Source organism: Nymphalis io, chromosome 5 (assembly GCF_905147045.1).
Source record: "Nymphalis io chromosome 5, ilAglIoxx1.1, whole genome shotgun sequence".
NCBI lineage: Eukaryota > Metazoa > Arthropoda > Insecta > Lepidoptera > Nymphalidae > Nymphalis > Nymphalis io.
Window position 1 is genome coordinate 9,555,421 of NC_065892.1, and position 17,697 is coordinate 9,573,117.

Genomic DNA, 17,697 nt, shown 5'->3' on the forward strand with positions numbered 1-17,697 from the left:
TGGAACAACTCACCGAAATGCTGCGTAGCCTAGGCGAGTCTTCCCGGTGTGTCTGTCTCGGCATGAACTTGGACAAGACCAAGGTCATGTTCAATAGGCATGTCGTGCCGGGACCGATATACGTCGAGGGCAAACCTCTCGAAGTTGTTAGTGAATATACCTACCTAGGACAGATTATACAAATCGGTAGGAACAACTTCGAGAAGGAAGCCGATCGAAGAATTCGCTTGGGATGGGCAGCATTTGGCAACCTTCGTCAAGTCCTCAAGTCGTCTATACCGCAATGTTTGAAGACGAAAGTCTTCAACCAATGCGTCTTACCTGCCATGACATACGGTGCCGAAACGTGGACACTAACTGCGGGACTAGTCCACAAATTCAAAGTCGCTCAGCGTGCTATGGAGCGAGCTATGCTCGGAGTATCTTTGAAGGATAAGATCAGAAATGAGATTATCCGGAAAAGAACCGGAGTCACCGACATAGCTTGCAAAATTAGCAGGCTGAAGTGGCAGTGGGCTGGTCACGTATGTCGTAGGACCGATGGCCGTTGGAGCAGACGATTCCTAGAGTGGAGACCGCGAATCGGCAAGCGCAGCGTAGGGCGCCCTCCAGCCAGGTGGACCGACGACCTTAAGAAGGTGGCGGGCACCAACTGGATGCGGAAGGCGGAGGACAGGGAGCTTTGGCGCACCTTGGGAGAGGCCTATGTTCAGCAGTGGACAACGATTGGCTGTTGATTGAATCAATTAGTTGTATCATCATCATTTACGTCATCCATAAGTTTACCTCCGTTATATCCTCGTGGTATATCGTAATTAAAAAATAAATAATTATCATAATTGTTACACAAAACTATCGAAAAACATCAACAAAATAAAATAAGGCATAACAGAGATAAGCTCTTTCTTTTTGTACTCAGCTAAAAATTGTTGTTGCTACTATAGAGTTAACTTTTATGTACGTACACATTTTGAAGACCTTTATTACAATAAATCAATAGAGAAGTAAAAAAAGAATTTTCGTCTCCTTTTTACCCATAGAAGCAAGTGTCCAGCAGATTTAATTTTATAAATACTGTATAACAATAGGGCTTAGAATATATAATTTATAAATAATTTAACTTTCCCGATTATGTCTATATAGATATATCTATATAGACATAATATAAGCTTACATTTAATATATAAAACAAGTCGACGTAAGTCGCACTTGATCGATTTTTACTTAATTTTAATTGGGTTTAAATTTATCATTTGCGTTTAAATGTAATTCGTGAATTGATAGTTTAATAATAGTAATAATAAACTAATTAATATTTAATGTCTGTCGTACGATATCATTCAATCTAGAAATAACTTTACCACTGACCGTTACTAATTGTGACTTGAAAACTTAATGTAGGTTAATTATTTTATATTTTAAATAAAATTTAATTTTTCCTTACTTATTATCATTTTTTAAATAAATGTATGTAACATAATGAGTTATTAATATTATGGAGTTATGTTCTTATTAATTAAATAAAGTTTAATGTACCTTTTATTTATTGAATGAACGTTGTTTTAGATTATGTCAAAGTCAATTGTACCAAAATTCATAAAATTATAATATGTTTACGACAACACAAAGCTAATCTAGCTTTGTGTTGTCGTAAACATATTATAATGTAATGTAAAATATATTATTACACTTCTTACAACAATATGTTGTATAGTGTTTCCATACAATCAAACTATTTATTCAATTACAATTTTATAATATTATATTATATATAAAATATAATATGGATATATATTTATAAATGTATTTAAAACTTATGTTCAAATATACATAATAATATAAATATTAACAGAATACTGAGAAGATATCAAGAAAAATACTTTAAATAGTAAGTAAAAACGTAACTAAAAATAATTTTCGTTTCGAAATAGTTTAATAATTGAACTATGCTTTGTTCGGTGGCCGCCCCACTTGTTCTCAAACAATGTTATATGATATAAAAACCAGTGGTTAATGGATATTGACATCAATCACTCACTAACATTATTCAAAACAACATCAAAAATGTTTGCCAAAGTGAGTTTTTTACGATAAATTTAATTTTATCATTTAAAATAAATTAAAATAAATTTTCACTTGTATTAATGTTTAAATAAAAAGATCCAAATTTAATTCAACTTTTTTTTCATAGATCTTAGCCTTTGGTTCTCTGCTGGCAGCAGCCAACGCTGGTTTCCTGCACGGCCACGCTGTCTCATCTCAAAGTATCGTGCGTCATGATGAGGGTCATGCCACTCCATTGTCGTACGCTTCTCCTCTTGTCCACGCTGCTCCCTTGGCTTATGCTCCCGTAGTATACGCACCTTCTGCTCACTATGCTGGTCACGAAGAATACGTAAGTATTTATATTATAGAATTATGCTTAAGTTATTATTTTTTATTATCTGGAGAAATTAATATTAATTTTTCATTTACCAGGCTCACCCCAAATACGACTTCGCGTACTCAGTAGCCGACCCCCACACCGGTGACCACAAGTCCCAGCACGAGAGCCGCGACGGTGACGCCGTGCACGGATACTACTCTCTGGTGCAACCCGATGGTTCCGTCCGCAAAGTTGAATACTCTGCTGATGACCACAATGGGTGAGTCATATAATTTGGTTAAACAATATTTGTATTATATCATCTTATAACTTATGTATAAGATATTTGTATATTTAACAACTAATGTTTATGTTCTGTGTTTTTAGATTCAATGCCGTTGTTCACAACTCTGCCCCATCAGTCCACCCCCAGGCTTACTACCATCATTACTGAAGAATTGCACAATATAATATTATAGAAGAAAAATTTGGATAATTTATTAAAAGTTATTTAGAATTCATTTTCATTGTTTTCTTCAACACACTTTATCTGAATATCTTTGTGATCGAATCGAAGACCTATTTTTTTTTTTATATGGCAAATGACTCTACTCCACCTGATGGTAAGTGGTAGTAGAGTCCAAACGCGACGACGGCCAGTACAAACGGGAAAAACGTTCTGCACTAGCCGCCTTCGCCTTGCCGGCCCGCAAGATGCCTCTTCACGCCTCGTTTGAAGGAACCCGGGTTGTAAGAGGAGGGGAACACGTGAGCTGGTAAGGAATTCCAATTTTTGGAAGTGCGACAAAGAAAGGAGTTGCCAAATTTCTTTGTTCGCGATGGAATTGATGTCACAGTTAGGCGGTGACATCGAGGACCAGCTCGCGTGGACTTAAGAAGGAAGGGGGAAGCAGGAATTAGAGAGAATAATTCCTCAGAGCACTCGAAAAATATATTATTAATATATTATTTATTAACAATAAATAATATAAAATCTATGGTTATCAAAATATAACTATAAAAGTAAAAATATGTGACAAAAACATTTTTTAAATAGATTTTCGTTAAAATTATGAATTATGAAAATGATCAAAATATATTCGATTTAAAGATAAAAACTATGGTTTTATGTCCCTTGTTCCTGAAATTTCCCTGGCTCACTCATCCTTCAACCGAACACAACGATACCGATTATTGCTATTTGTCTTCAGAATATGTGATGAGTGGGTGGTACCTATAAGTTTTAAGAGTACTTTTGAATATAAATTAGGAAAGTTAAATAAATATAAAGCTTCCGTAGCTTTGGAATTTATATTTTACTGAGAAGCGGCGACAAGACTCAGTAGGTTTTTTTTTTCAATATACAAGTTGTATATTTCCTGCATGAAAATCAACAAATACTACGTTTCTTAACATATAAACGATAAATATAAGATATATTTAATAATACCAATGCAATCTTTTTTTTTCAATCGGTGAGTATTCGCGATGACTTTCGTTAATCCTTTTTTTTACTTACTATCGTGTGATACGCAAACAACAATATATACATTTAAGTGGAATAGGCAATATATATAAAATAAAAATTGATTTATCTCATAAGTATCACTTAAACAGAAATTTAAGATTATATTAATTACAAATGAGAAATACTAATTCTACCCTTTTTATAATAACATATTAATTATAATGAATAGGGCTTTATCTAAAACTAAATGTAGCCAATTATTATAAAAATATCTAAAAGTTTTTTTGTATTAAAACAAAACAATAATATGTATAAACAAAAGCCAGGTGCTTTTGTTTATATTATTATTAGCATAATATCTTAACGACGGGGATATACTCGTATGCCTCGTTGGTCTAATGGCTACATGTAAGGCCAGAGATCCGGAGGTCCTGGGTTGAAATCCCAGGTCATGCCAATAAAAAGTTATTGAGTTTTTCTGTAGAAAATTCTCAGTAGCAGCACGGAGTCTGGAAGTTGGAAGTGTGTACACTCCTGTGCCTCGAAAAGCACGTCTGCAACTGCTAGTAGAGCTTTGTGCAAGCTCGTCTGGGTGGTACCACCCACCCACTCATCAGATATTCCACCGCAAAACAGCAGTACTTGTTGTGTTTCGGTTTGAAGGGTGAGTGAGCCAGTGTAATTACAGGCACAAGGGACATAACATCTTAGTTCCCAAGGTTGGTGGCGCATTGGTGATGTAAGCAATGGTTAACATTTCTTACAATGCCAATGTCTATGGGCGTTGGTGACCACTTACCATCACAGGTGGCCCATATGCTCGCCCGCCTTCCTATTCAATAAAAAAAGAGCGTAAAGCCGTCTTAGTCTTGCGCCTGAACTCTTTCCGGTCGTGTCGGATTACCATCCCATCGGTTTATGAGATTTATAGAATAGAGAGTGCTCCTGTGTTTATGCTTATGCCCTATAATACGCACTTATGCCTTATAATATCTTCGCACACACTTATGCCCTATAATATCTTCTGCGCAGTTGGCTAATCTCTGTTGAGATTTGCCGCCGTGGCCGAAATCGGTCTGGAGGATTTTATACTCTTATGATGATGGTGACGGTGATGCGTCATATTTGTTCATTGATGCTTATAACGTGTATAAATGTTATACGATACTTAAATAATTGAGTTGTTAGTTAAAATTTACGATTGAAAGTAAAAACCGAAATTCTAAAAGTCATCGACGTCTTCTTATATTGCAAGAAGTATTAATGTAAATACTTCATGTATTATTTTAAGTCCCTGATTAACTAAACATCAATTCTCGAAATGTATTTAATATTTGACCTAATGAAACAAAAACTTATTTTAAACTAGTTCTTACCCGCGGCTTCGCCCAAGTGTTAAGGGTGCGGGCAGATGTTATGTATAAAAAAGTAACCTATGTCCTTCCTTGAATTTAAGGTTTGCTTCATACCAAATTTCATCAAAATCGGTTTAGCGTAACAGACACTTACTTTCGCAGTTATAATATTAGTATACAAAAAAACAAAAATTTATTTTAAACTAGTTCTTACCCGCGGCTTCGCTCAAGTGTTAAGGGTGCGGGCAGATGTTATGTATAAAAAAGTAACCTAAGTCCTTCCTTGAATTTAAGGTTTGCTTCATACCAAATTTCATCAAAATCGGTTTAGCGTAACAGACACTTACTTTCGCAGTTATAATATTAGTATACAAAAAACAAAAATTTATTTTAAACTAGTTCTTACCCGCGGCTTCGCCCAAGTGTTAAGGGTGCGGGCAGATGTTATGTATAAAAAAGTAACCTAAGTCCTTCCTTGAATTTAAGGTTTGCTTCATACCGAATTTCATCAAAATCGGTTTAGCGTAACAGACACTTACTTTCGCAGTTATAATATTAGTATACTTTATTAGTAATAACGTCAATGGTCTATTTGGACAAAATATAACGGTTTACTTGTTAACTACAAAAACGAGTTTTACGTGATCGTGAGGTACTTGTACTGAGATATATGCATACATATAGTCAAGAAGCACGGTGATAGAAATAAAACTAACCTGGATTAGAATATCATTCGTCTTAAGTAATTTGAACTAACTTTGGAACAATGTTCTGATAGTAACATGTATAATAGAATGTTAAAAATAAATTTCAACTTATTCTTTATTTCGAATAATTTATATTTTTACGTATTCTATTTTTTATTTTATTAATTTTTTTTAATGATAAAATTTATATATTTAATGAATATATATTCATCTACCCACTAGAGCAACGAGATTGGCCGCAGTGGCTGAAATCGGTCTGGAGGACATTATTATTATTATTATTACGTATTAAGAACAGATGACATTGCAATAATTATGTATATTAACTAACTTGTGCTAGCGGCCTCGCTCGAGTCATTTTGTTTCTTTTATAGAGGATAGGTTTGCTCTTGACCGCAATTTAGACTGTTATGTAAAGTTATGGTCGACCAAACCTATTAAATGCCAATTAACTACTGCCTCAAAGGTGTTTTGGTTGTACCTGGAACTATAACTTGGTCATGTGCCTTATGAAACTTGGATGTCCTGATCTTCAGGATATCTAACAAATGGACATTAGTCTGCTGTACGTCTAGTTCTCCAGATATAGGAAGGTGGGATCAACACTCTCTCCGATGAAACTGTAGAGCACAGACAAAGAGGCAACTGTGGATCTATGTGATAAGCTTTTTTGTAGCAATTCATCTATTTTTAGTTTAATATGGAGTCCTCATTTAGTATATATAGGATACTTTTCAAAAGTAATTTTATAAATGTTTTATAAACATAAAACATGGTGCAGTTTTTTTACTAACCATAAGCTCATAAATATCGGTTAAAAAATAATGTATATACATACACTTAACCATATAATATTTATAAATATGTATTGTAATTTAATGTCACCGTTTTCTAAAACACCGCTTTATTGTTTGAATTTATACGTTTCATAACGACTATAATATGAAGCATTATTATTATACAAGACTAAGATTTAAGGTTTTTATGAAGCTTAAATTAAAAATATTCTACAGATGTGTATTAAAATTAATATTTATTAAATAATAATTTATGTACAAATATCATTTATAACATGGTATTTTTTTTAATAAATTAATAATGACCGTCGTAGGCGACTTGGGGGTGAATAGATGGGGCAGAGTTGTGAACAACAGCGTTGAATCTGAAAATAAATACAATAATTATATACCTGTTTTTTGACTTTACATATATCTCAATATTTCAAAATATTATTGAAATTGGAATAAGCTCCAAAACTTCTCCTCAAAAAGGGAGAGGATGCATTTAGCCCAAGCAGTGGGACATTCACAGGCTGTTACGGTACGGTATTTAAATTGTTTATATTAAAAATATTTACCCATTATGGTCATCAGCGGTGTATTCAACTTTGCGGACGGAACCATCAGGCTGCACCAGAGAGTAGTATCCGTGCACGGCGTCACCGTCGCGGCTCTCGTGCTGGGACTTGTGGTCACCGGTGTGGGGGTCGGCTACTGAGTACGCGAAGTCGTATTTGGGGTGAGCCTGGATATACGAAGAATACAAGATTAATTTAAATTACAATTTGTAAAGAATTTGCTTATTGTCATTATTAGTTTACTTACGTATTCATCGTGACCATCGTAATGACCAGCATAGGCAACTGGGGCAGCGTAGTGTGCAAGAGGTGCTGCCTGTACTAAGGGTACGGCGTAGTGAGCGGGAGCGGCGATATGGCCAAGAGAGAGACCTTCGTCATGACGAACAATGCTTTGGGATGAAACAGCATGGCCGTGTCCTGGGTAGTAGCCAGCGCTGGCCGCTGCGAGCAGAGCTCCGAAAGCTACGATCTGAAAATACATGATTAACTTTTATAGTTATTAGAGTCATAGTAGCCTAAAAATCAAGCCAAAGTAGGCTAAAATGAAATGTTATATTTAGTCGGTGAAGTTTCAAATTACTTGTGGTCACTTAATATGATTTTCACACGATTAAGATATTAATTTTAATGAAGTATATTGTTACACACAATTTGTCTTAGTTACACTCACTTTGCTGAACATTTTGATATTGTTCGAATCAGTTCTGGTCGGTGATTGATATCAATCGGTTCTGGCCGTGAGTTTTTATATAGCAGTGACTAAAATAAGTGGGGTAGCAGGCGAGCAAGCAGAGCGATAATAATGACAATAGTTAAGGTCATTTCAAGAACCACCATTATTGTATCAATATCAATTTATGTCATGGTATATAAGTTTATCGGTTACAAGCACGCACGTTGAGGTGCGTAAAAAGCTGTCAAAGACAGACTTAAAACTATTATGTAAAGCGTGGGATTTTTTATCGTTTGTATTTGTTATAACAGAAAAGAGCATCGTCGGTTAAATTAGGTTAATTGTATTTTGTGCGTGTTACAGTTTGTCTATTCAAAAAGCTGTTTCTTGGCGTTTTTTTTAAAGATGTAAGTTTGGTCAAAATGGGTTGTTTTGATTTTTGTTTTATTAAAGCGAATATTAAATGTATATCGAGAATTGATGTTAAATTAATCAGAAACTTAAAATAATCAAAATATTTACATGAAGTAAAGCGATTTTTCCGTAATTAATTGTATTAAAATAGTGTGTCCGTTACGATCAAACTAATATTTTTATTTAGAGCAGATGCATTATATTCGTTTATACTATTTATAATACATGAATGACAAAAGTAAATAATAGTTAGCAATTTATATACTAACTTATACCTTGTACACATATTATTGCTTTAGATATTAAAATTCACTTTATTTTTATTTTTTTAATTTAATGATTAATTTCTATTTTGAGCTGTTTAAATAGTCTTTGATATGAAATCTAAGCCGATATGGCCTAGTGGTTAGAACGCGTGAATCTTAACCGATGATCGTGGGTTCAAACCCGGGTTAGCACCACTGAATTTTCATGTGCTTAATTTGTGATTATAATTCATCTCGTGCTTGACGGTGAAGGAAAACATCGTGAGGAAACCTGCATGTGTCTAATTTCATTGAAATTATGTTACATGTGTATTCTACCAACCCGCATTGGAGCAGCGTGGTGGAATAAGATCTAAGCCCTCTCCTCAAAAAGGGAGAGGACGCCTTAGCCCAGCAGTGGGACATTAACAGGCTGTTACTGTATGAAATCTAAAAATTTATTTTCTAATTTGTCTTACTCTTTTAATGCTAAATACAAATTTGTTGCAGTAAAATTCTGTTATTTCTCCTACTTGACTAACCCTTCTGGGACATTGGGAATAAGAAATAAACGTTTATAACTTCTCATTTCTAATTATCCGTCTCACCGTCGTATTTAATCCCCTATATGCAAAAACATGGATATGGCACGTGAAGAAAAAACGATTGGAAGAAGTTACAGCAGTCTGGAAGTTTTAATTACTTTAAAAGTAAATGGTGCAGATAGGGAGATTTACTAGTGGTAGGGCTTTTTGCAAGCTCGTCTGGGTAGGTACCATCCACTCATCAGATATTCTACCGTAAAATAGCAGCAGTGGTGTTGTTGTATTCCGGATTGAAGGGTGAATGAGCCAGTGTAATTACAGGCACAAGGGATATAACATCTTAGTTCCCATGTAGATGTAAGCGATGGTTAACATTTCTTACAATGTCAACATCTTTGGGCGTGGCTAACCACTAACCATCAGGTGGCCCATATGCTCATCCACCTATAATCTACATATACCATAAAAAAGGGAAAGTCAAAGGCACTGTTACGATACTGTAATATACATTATTTTATTTAATTTTACTAAAATATAGCCAAGGAATATATTTCGTCTACCGTTTTAGATTTCTGATCATATGGATTAGCTTATTACCTTGTAAATTTAGTTGACTCTTATTAATTCTCATTGTCTTAATTTATTCCCTTTATCTTAATAATCAATCTCACATTGATATCAACGACCTAACGTGTTAAATTATGGTGTAATCAATATACGAAATATTTTTGCTCGTGTTGCAGTAATTATACGCAATTAATTATTGAATATAAGTAGGTAATTGTTTCATATAATGACGAAACTTAAAAACTCACATTCCTGCTTACTATCGTTTGTTCTTCATTATAAAGGCCACAATCTCTCATTTTAATAAGCAATATTGCAAGAACGTGATGTCGAGTATGTTGACACTTGCCGTTTATGCGTACCGTTAGTGAAATAAACAACATATTAATAATGCTAAAGTGAATTTGTGCGTTTGTTTGTTACACTTTCAGTTCTTAACTATTCAATAGATTATTATGAAATTTTGCATATACTTTGTCAGGGATACAGAAAAGGACGAAGGATAAATAACGTTTTTACCCTAAAACCTAACGCGTCAAATTACTTTAGTACGCTGTATCGTTAACGTGTATAAATATTTTTAAGACCTATGTTTCAGATTTTTGTTGTACTCATAATAGAATTAGCAATAATTTATCAATTTTCATGACCTAGAATATTATATATCTATGAAGCCGTAACGAATCTCATAGCTTATGATTATGAATCATAATTTTGAAATATTAATACACATGAACATTTTGCATAATGCCAATTATAAATTTAAAGTTAAGTTAAAAATTAATAACGAGACACGGCACATTGTTTGATAAATAAATGTATATAGGCGTGGTCTTTGAAATCGTTAAACTTTATGCAGGGTAATATATGAAATTTATATGAAAATAATGTTAATTATAAGCAGTATCGCGTGTACTTTTACTTTTTGACGAAATTCGACTGATATTTATTGTACAACTTTATAGCACAGCTTAAGCCGATATATTAATATCCACAAATCGGAATTGGTTTAAGATTTTATTTTATAATATTTTGCGTATTCATATGATTGATCCGTATAGAATAGTAACTATTAAGTTTCTTGCCACAAATTCTTGCGACAAAATAACTACTCAAATGTGCTCGTTAGAGTCTACTTGAACACAATATATTTTTAAAGTATATATCTGCAGTATTTTTAACCGTGTCCGCAGAAAGACAGCTATTCCACATATTAATCTCAAAATTATAACTCCTTTAAAATGATCTAAATAAAAACAATCCAAATTATTTTATATATTTTAAATTCTATATTTGAGGCAAATAATATAGCCTATGATAGCCTAGATGGCCTAGTGGTTAGAACGCGTGAATCTTAACCGATGATCGTGGGTTCAAGCCGGGCAAGCACTACTGAATTTTCATGTACTTAATTTGTATTTATAATTCATCTCGTGCTTGATGGTGAAGGAAAACATCGTGAGGAAACCTGCATGTGTCGAATAAGAATAATGATAGATATAAATTATAAAATACATTTTCAATTGTTTTAAAAAATACTTTATTTTGTAGCGAGTGGATTAAAAATTTAAGTCAATATGTAATGGATCATCCACACTTTGTTTACACGCATTCATATTTACAAAAATATAAATTATAAAAGAAATTTCACAATGCATCTTCTTCAGGCACGTCGACTGTAATTTATATTTAAAATTAGAAAAATTAGTAATGGTGGTAAAATCGATCTCAAAAACTCTCTCTAATAATTAAAACAAAAATTTATTAAAAACTTGAACGTTTTTGCGGGATTTTAGTACCGATTTCCTGTCTGCTTTTTTAGGACTTTGAATTAGTTATTAAGCTCTAAACAATAACTGTATTATTTTTTAAGGCGACAACAAAGTTTGGTATCGTTCTTATTTTAAATTTATTGAATATAAACATTTAAAATATTGTTAAATATTTTTATATTACTGATTTTTTTATATTGCTGAGCCGAGATGGCCTAGTGGTAAGAACGCGTCAATTTCAACTGTTGGTCGTGGGTTTAAGCCCGGGCAAGCACCACTGAACTTTCATGCGCTTAATTTGTGATTATAATTCATCTCGTGTTTGACGGTGAAGGAAAACATCGTGAGGAAACTTACATGTGTCTAATTTCACTGAGTATATGATACACATTGTGGTACATATGTATTTCATCAACTCGCATTGGAGCAGCGTGGCGTAATAAGCTCCAAACCTTCTCCTCAAAAAAGGAAGAGGAGGCTTTAGCCCAGCAGTGGGACAGGCTGTTACTGGATTACATTGAAATCATGCGATATATGTTTATGTTTGTCTCTTTAAAAAAATATTTTAGTCTCATGATATTTGTTTCTATTTATATTGGAATGGGGTTAAAGATTTAAGTCATTATGTAATTAATCATCCACACTTTATTTACACGCATTCATATTTACAAAAGTATAAATTATAAAAGAAATTTCACAATGCATCTTCTTCAGGCACGTCGACTGTAATTTATATTTAAAATTAGAACAATTAGTAATGGTGGTAGGCGTGGGCGGGTGCGACATGGACGGAGGGGGCTGAGTTGTGCACCACGGCGTTGAAACTGAAAATAAAATAATTATGTAAATTAGAATAATTTGTATTTGTAATTGAAAATAAGTGAGGACATCTGTATGTTTCGGATAAAATACTGCTACGTATTTATCCACTAATGTAACAATGCGGTGGAATAAGCTCGAAGCCTTCTCCTCAAGAGGGAAGGAGGCCTTGTCATTGTCAAATAATCAATTGTTCATACCCATTGTGAGCATCAGCGGTGTATTCGACCTTGCGGACGGAACCATCGGGCTGCACCAGAGAGTAGTATCCGTGCACGGCATCACCGTCGCGGCTCTCGTGCTGGGACTTGTGGTCACCGGTGTGGGGGTCGGCTACTGAGTACGCGAAGTCGTATTTGGGGTGAGCCTAGACAAATAAGCAAGCAAATTAGTTGTTAATGTTCCTCTTAAATTTTTAATAACAAAAAGATTTATGTTTTTAACATACATATTCATCATGTCCATCGTAATGGCCGGCGGGAGCAGCGTATGCGGCGTATGCGAGGGGAGCAGCGTGAGCCAGAGGGGCGGCGTGAGCCAGAGGGGCAGCGTGGGCCAAGGGGGCGGCGTAAGCGATAGGAGCGGAGTAGTGGCCTCCGTCGTGGCGAAAGATGCTCTGGGAAGAGATGGCGGGAGCGTGCCCGTGTAGAAGGCCAGCATTAGCTGCTGCCAGCATGGCACCGAAAGTTACGATCTGAAAAAGTTAATATTTTAGTAAGTGAGTTACATTTATTTCTACTTTATTGTTTAACCTTATACATAATATTTAAATAAATAACTTAAAACATATAATATACGATGAAGGAAAGCACTGATTTATAAGCGGTTTTTCTTTTATATGTGATTTTATTGAATATAACCGAATGGTATCAGTCAATTGGTTCAGTTACTTACTTTGCTGAACATTTTGTGTGTTTGGTTGAACAATTGGATATTCATTGATGTCAACGGACCAGCGCAATGGTTTTATAGAACGCGGCCGCGTATGGCCGGCGCGGTGGGGTAGAGAAATGCTCAAGCGCCTTGACTCTGTAAATCTGACATGAATTTCAAGGTCAATCCAACACTGATGTTGAATCATCGATCATGTCTAAACCAGTAATGTCTTTTGTCTGGTTGTTGGTATTTTTATTGTTTTACTCCGTTTTAAATTGTTTATATTAAAATTTCTTTCAGTTTAGAATTATTTGTATCGAAACTATTTGGTATTGTATTTTATAAAAACAAGAATCGGGGTTATTTATTTAATTAGAAGTAGTTAGTAACTATTTGAATTTCAATTTGTATAGAATAGTACCCACCGAGTTTCTTTCTAAGGCTTTCTAGTAGAATACCGACTTTAACCTCCTGTCATAAACACGATTAATGAAAAGACTGTTCATAGCTACCTACAACCGGTATTACTGTCAGTAGTAACAGTAGCAACACTGGTTATAGTTTTGCGCGAGCCCATCCAGTTATATGCCACACACTCATCAGTTATTCTACTGGTGGTCTCTTTATTACTATATGTATTTTTAAGGGTAAGCCGCTGATACTACTGGCACAAGTAACATACCATCTGAGATTCCATATTTGGAGGAAAATTGACAGTAAGTATATATTGGCTTTTTATAATGGCAATGTCTGTGGGCATATTTTACTATACGGTAAGGCTTTGTGCAGGCCTGTCTGGGTGGATACCATCCACTCTTCACATATTATTCCGTCAATCAACAATACTTGTATTGTTGTGTCCCGATTGGAAGTGTGTATGAACCATCTAACTTCAGGCATAAGGGACATTACATATTAGTTCCCAAGGTCGGTGGAACGGTCAATTTTTTACGGTGTTAATGTTTATAGGTGGTGGTGACTTACTATCAGATTACTCATCAGCCCGACCGCCTACTTACTTTATAAAAAAATGTATATTCTTGAATTTGAATTTTTTTTTTAAGAAATATAGATTGCTAACTGACATTGATATTGCTCGATTAGTATACTTTGGATATTTTCATAGTATCGTGTCTTTTAGTATATTGCTTTAGGGTAACGCTACAGAAACTTAGACTATGTTTGTTCAATAATCTCATAGCTCGGAATGTTTTTAACGAAGTTAGAATAATCAAGGTGGCATCACAGTGTATTTACCACAATATTATTTATATGTTTCATAATAATTAAGTTTGATAAAAGCATTGACAATCATTGTATAAACACGAAAAGTACAGAAAACCTTTTAACAGTCTTATTACAAGCACAAGGGACATAACATCTTAGTTCCCAAGGTTGGTGGCGTATTGGCGATGTAAGCGATGGTCTGAATGTCTATGGGCGTTGGTGACCACTTACTATCAGGTGGTATATTTTTTTATAGAATAGGAAGGCAGACGAGCATATGGGCCATCTGATGGTAAGTGGTCACCAACGCCCATAGACATTGGCATTGTGAGAAATGTTAACCATCGCTTACATCACCAATGCGCCACCAACCTTGGGAACTAAGATGTTATGTCGCTTCTGCCTGTAATTAATTAATTTGCTCGTCATCCAACCTATTACGTAAAAAAACAACTTAGGTTTACTTCTATAAGAATATGTTCCATACTAAAATAATACATAGCTAAAAAAAGTGTAAATTTTTCATGCAGGATAAATATTAATTAAAATGTATTTCATAAACTATGTAATTTAATAGGTGTAGAAGACTAACTCCTGAGTTTATTTCCCGTTCTTCTAGTAGAATCTTAATTCTGAATAGGAGGTAACTTTAAATTTAAATTAAACTTGTAAAATGAAAATACAAATGAGCTTGTATAAAATTATAGACTTGTGGAGGAAAGCTATTATAATAATTAAAAGTTTTAGAAAGGTACACATTATTAAAAAAAATATATAATGATAAAAAAACTAAAATATATATGACTACGTATATGATAAAAAAATGACTTGTAAGAAATAAATTTTGTTTTTAATATATTGATAATATTATAACACAATTTTACAAATCAATCTCCCTAAGTAAATAGTAATAATCAGGCTAATTAGTGTTAACACATCTTACAGCACACTCAACGTGTTTTATTGAATGCGTACTAAAGATGAATCTACTAAATTTCTTAATAATATCTGAAATTACTGAAATTTTTATTAACGAAAACACCTTAGTTTATTTTGTTCTTTACTTTGATTAAATTTAATTTTTTTTTCAACAGTAAGTCGCAACTAAAGTTTCTTGCCGCTTGTAATAAAAAAGTATAAATTTCAAATGCGCTTGTTAGTTATATAAACTAGAATGGAGCTTATTTCGTTTGCGATAAGGTAGAACTGCTGCCATTGCTTATATAAAATCGATGTAAAAATTCTCCAATAATTAAAATAAAAATTTATTAAAAACTTGAAAGTTTTTACAGGATTTTAGTAGCGATATCGTCTCTGCTTTTTTGGACTTTGAATTAGTTATTAAGCTCTAAACAATAACTATATTATTTTTCAAGGCGTCAACAAAGTTTGGTGTTGTTGTTATTTTAAATTTATCAAATATAGAGAGTTAAAACATTGTTAACATTTTGACATTACTGATTACATTGAAATCATACGTATAAGATAAATGTTTACGTTTATCTTTTAAAAAAAAGAAAGGGGAAAGAAATTGGTTAAAGATTTAAGTCAATATGTAATTAATCATCCACACTTTATTTACACGCATTCATATTTACAAAAGTATAAATTATAAAAGAAATTTCACAATGCATCTTCTTCAGGCACGTCGACTGTAATTTATATTTAAAATTAGAAAAATTAGTAATGGTGGTAGGCGTGGGTGGGTGCGACATGGACAGAGGGGGCTGAGTTGTGCACCACGGCGTTGAAACTGAAAATAAAATGATTATGTAAGTTAGAATAATTTGTGATTCTAATTGAAAATAAGTAAGGACATCTGTATGTTTCGGATAAAATACTGCTACATATTTATCCACTAATGTAACAATGCGGTGGAATAAGCTCCAAGCCTTCTCCTCAAGAGGGAAGGAGGCATTGTCATTGTCAAATAATCAATTGTTCATACCCATTGTGAGCATCAGCGGTGTATTCAACCTTGCGGACGGAACCATCGGGCTGCACGAGAGAGTAGTATCCGTGCACGGCATCACCGTCGCGGCTCTCGTGCTGGGACTTGTGGTCACCGGTGTGGGGGTCGGCTACTGAGTACGCGAAGTCGTATTTGGGGTGAGCCTAGACAAATAAACAATCAAATTAGTTGTTAATGTTCGTCTTAAATTTCAAATAAAAAAAATAATTATGTTTTTAACATACATATTCATCATGTCCATCGTAATGGCCGGCGGGAGCAGCGTATGCGGCGTATGCGAGGGGAGCAGCGTGAGCCAGAGGGGCGGCGTGAGCCAGAGGGGCAGCGTGGGCCAAGGGGGCGGCGTAAGCGATGGGAGCGGAGTAGTGGCCTTCGTCGTGGCGAATGATGCTCTGGGAAGAGGTGGCGGGAGCGTGTCCGTGTAGATAGCCAGCATTAGCTGCTGCTAGCATGGCACCGAAAGCTACGATCTGAAATTGTTAACATTTTATTCAGTGAGTTACATTTTTTGTTTTTAAATATGATATTACTGATAACACGTATTATTTAATAAATAAAGCACTGATTTATAAATAGCTTTTTTTTCAAATGTGATTTTATTAAATATAACCAGATCGTTTTTTGTTGAGTTACTTACTTTGCTGAACATTTTGTGTGTTTGGTTGAACAATTTGGTATTCATTGATGTCAACGCACCAGCGCAATGGTTTTATAGAACGCGGCCGCGTATGGCCGGCGCGGTGGGGTAGAGAAATGTACAAGCGCCTTGACTCTGTAACTCTGACATGAACTTCAAGGTCAATCCAACACTGATATTGAATCGTTGATCATTATGTCTGAACCACTATGTCTTTTATCTAGTAGGTATTTTTATTGTTTTGCCGTGTTTTAAATTGATCACTTTTAAATTTCCTTGTATTTTTTATTTATGTTTTTTTTAGTCTCAACGGACGTGTATTCGTTATATCTTTCTATCGGTTTGTAGTTTGGTATTTTTTGTGCTGGCATATTTTTATTTCCAGGCAGAACAATGATCTTAGTGGGATTCTTGATACTTAAGCCGGTCTGAATGATTTTCGGGCAGCATGTCCATTAAGGTTCGACTCTATTGTGGATCGCCATTCTAAGCTATAGACGTCCGGTTCAAAATCTCCTAGTTAGTCGCCATTTGTGCCTTATTCACCAATTTTCCCACTTTGTTCGGTTCTTATATTAAAACTATTTTGTTGTATCTTATATTAGTACAAGAACAGGACATATACATTTAAATATAAGCAGTAAATATATTCATTAGAATTTGAATAGAATTGCAACTTCTAATTTACTTGTAAT

General features: G+C 34.3%; 3 protein-coding genes across 7 annotated transcripts; 1 reads left to right on the top strand and 2 right to left on the bottom strand.

Annotated features, from left to right (window-relative positions):
* Positions 1-2,040: 2,040 nt before the first annotated feature.
* Positions 2,041-2,887, top strand: LOC126768747 (cuticle protein 8-like). Its single transcript, XM_050487033.1, has 4 exons — positions 2,041-2,076; positions 2,192-2,395; positions 2,479-2,645; positions 2,753-2,887. Exons 1-4 carry the CDS (start codon positions 2,065-2,067, stop codon positions 2,817-2,819), a joined length of 450 nt encoding a protein of 149 aa, XP_050342990.1. The 5' UTR covers positions 2,041-2,064; the 3' UTR covers positions 2,820-2,887.
* Positions 2,888-6,912: 4,025 nt separating this feature from the next.
* LOC126768743 (cuticle protein 7-like) lies at positions 6,913-7,960 on the bottom strand. The gene is made up of 4 exons (XM_050487025.1): positions 7,926-7,960; positions 7,500-7,724; positions 7,253-7,419; positions 6,913-7,057 (listed from the first exon to the last, which is right to left on the bottom strand). The coding sequence occupies exons 1-4, from the start codon at positions 7,935-7,937 to the stop codon at positions 6,988-6,990; spliced, it is 474 nt and encodes a 157-aa protein (XP_050342982.1). The 5' UTR covers positions 7,938-7,960; the 3' UTR covers positions 6,913-6,987.
* A 4,140-nt stretch (positions 7,961-12,100) lies between these two features.
* Positions 12,101-17,032, bottom strand: LOC126768740 (cuticle protein 8-like). 5 transcript variants are annotated; one of them, XM_050487020.1, is made up of 5 exons: positions 17,003-17,032; positions 16,669-16,835; positions 12,739-12,799; positions 12,491-12,657; positions 12,101-12,295 (listed from the first exon to the last, which is right to left on the bottom strand). In XM_050487020.1, the coding sequence occupies exons 1-5, from the start codon at positions 17,012-17,014 to the stop codon at positions 12,223-12,225; spliced, it is 480 nt and encodes a 159-aa protein (XP_050342977.1). In that variant the 5' UTR covers positions 17,015-17,032; the 3' UTR covers positions 12,101-12,222. The 5 variants fall into 5 exon arrangements, with proteins under 5 accessions (XP_050342977.1, XP_050342975.1, XP_050342976.1 ...); XM_050487018.1 differs by lacking the exon at positions 12,739-12,799 and having other exon boundaries at positions 16,590-16,835; XM_050487019.1 differs by lacking the exons at positions 12,491-12,657; positions 12,739-12,799 and adding an exon at positions 16,342-16,508 and having other exon boundaries at positions 16,590-16,835.
* Positions 17,033-17,697: the final 665 nt, after the last annotated feature.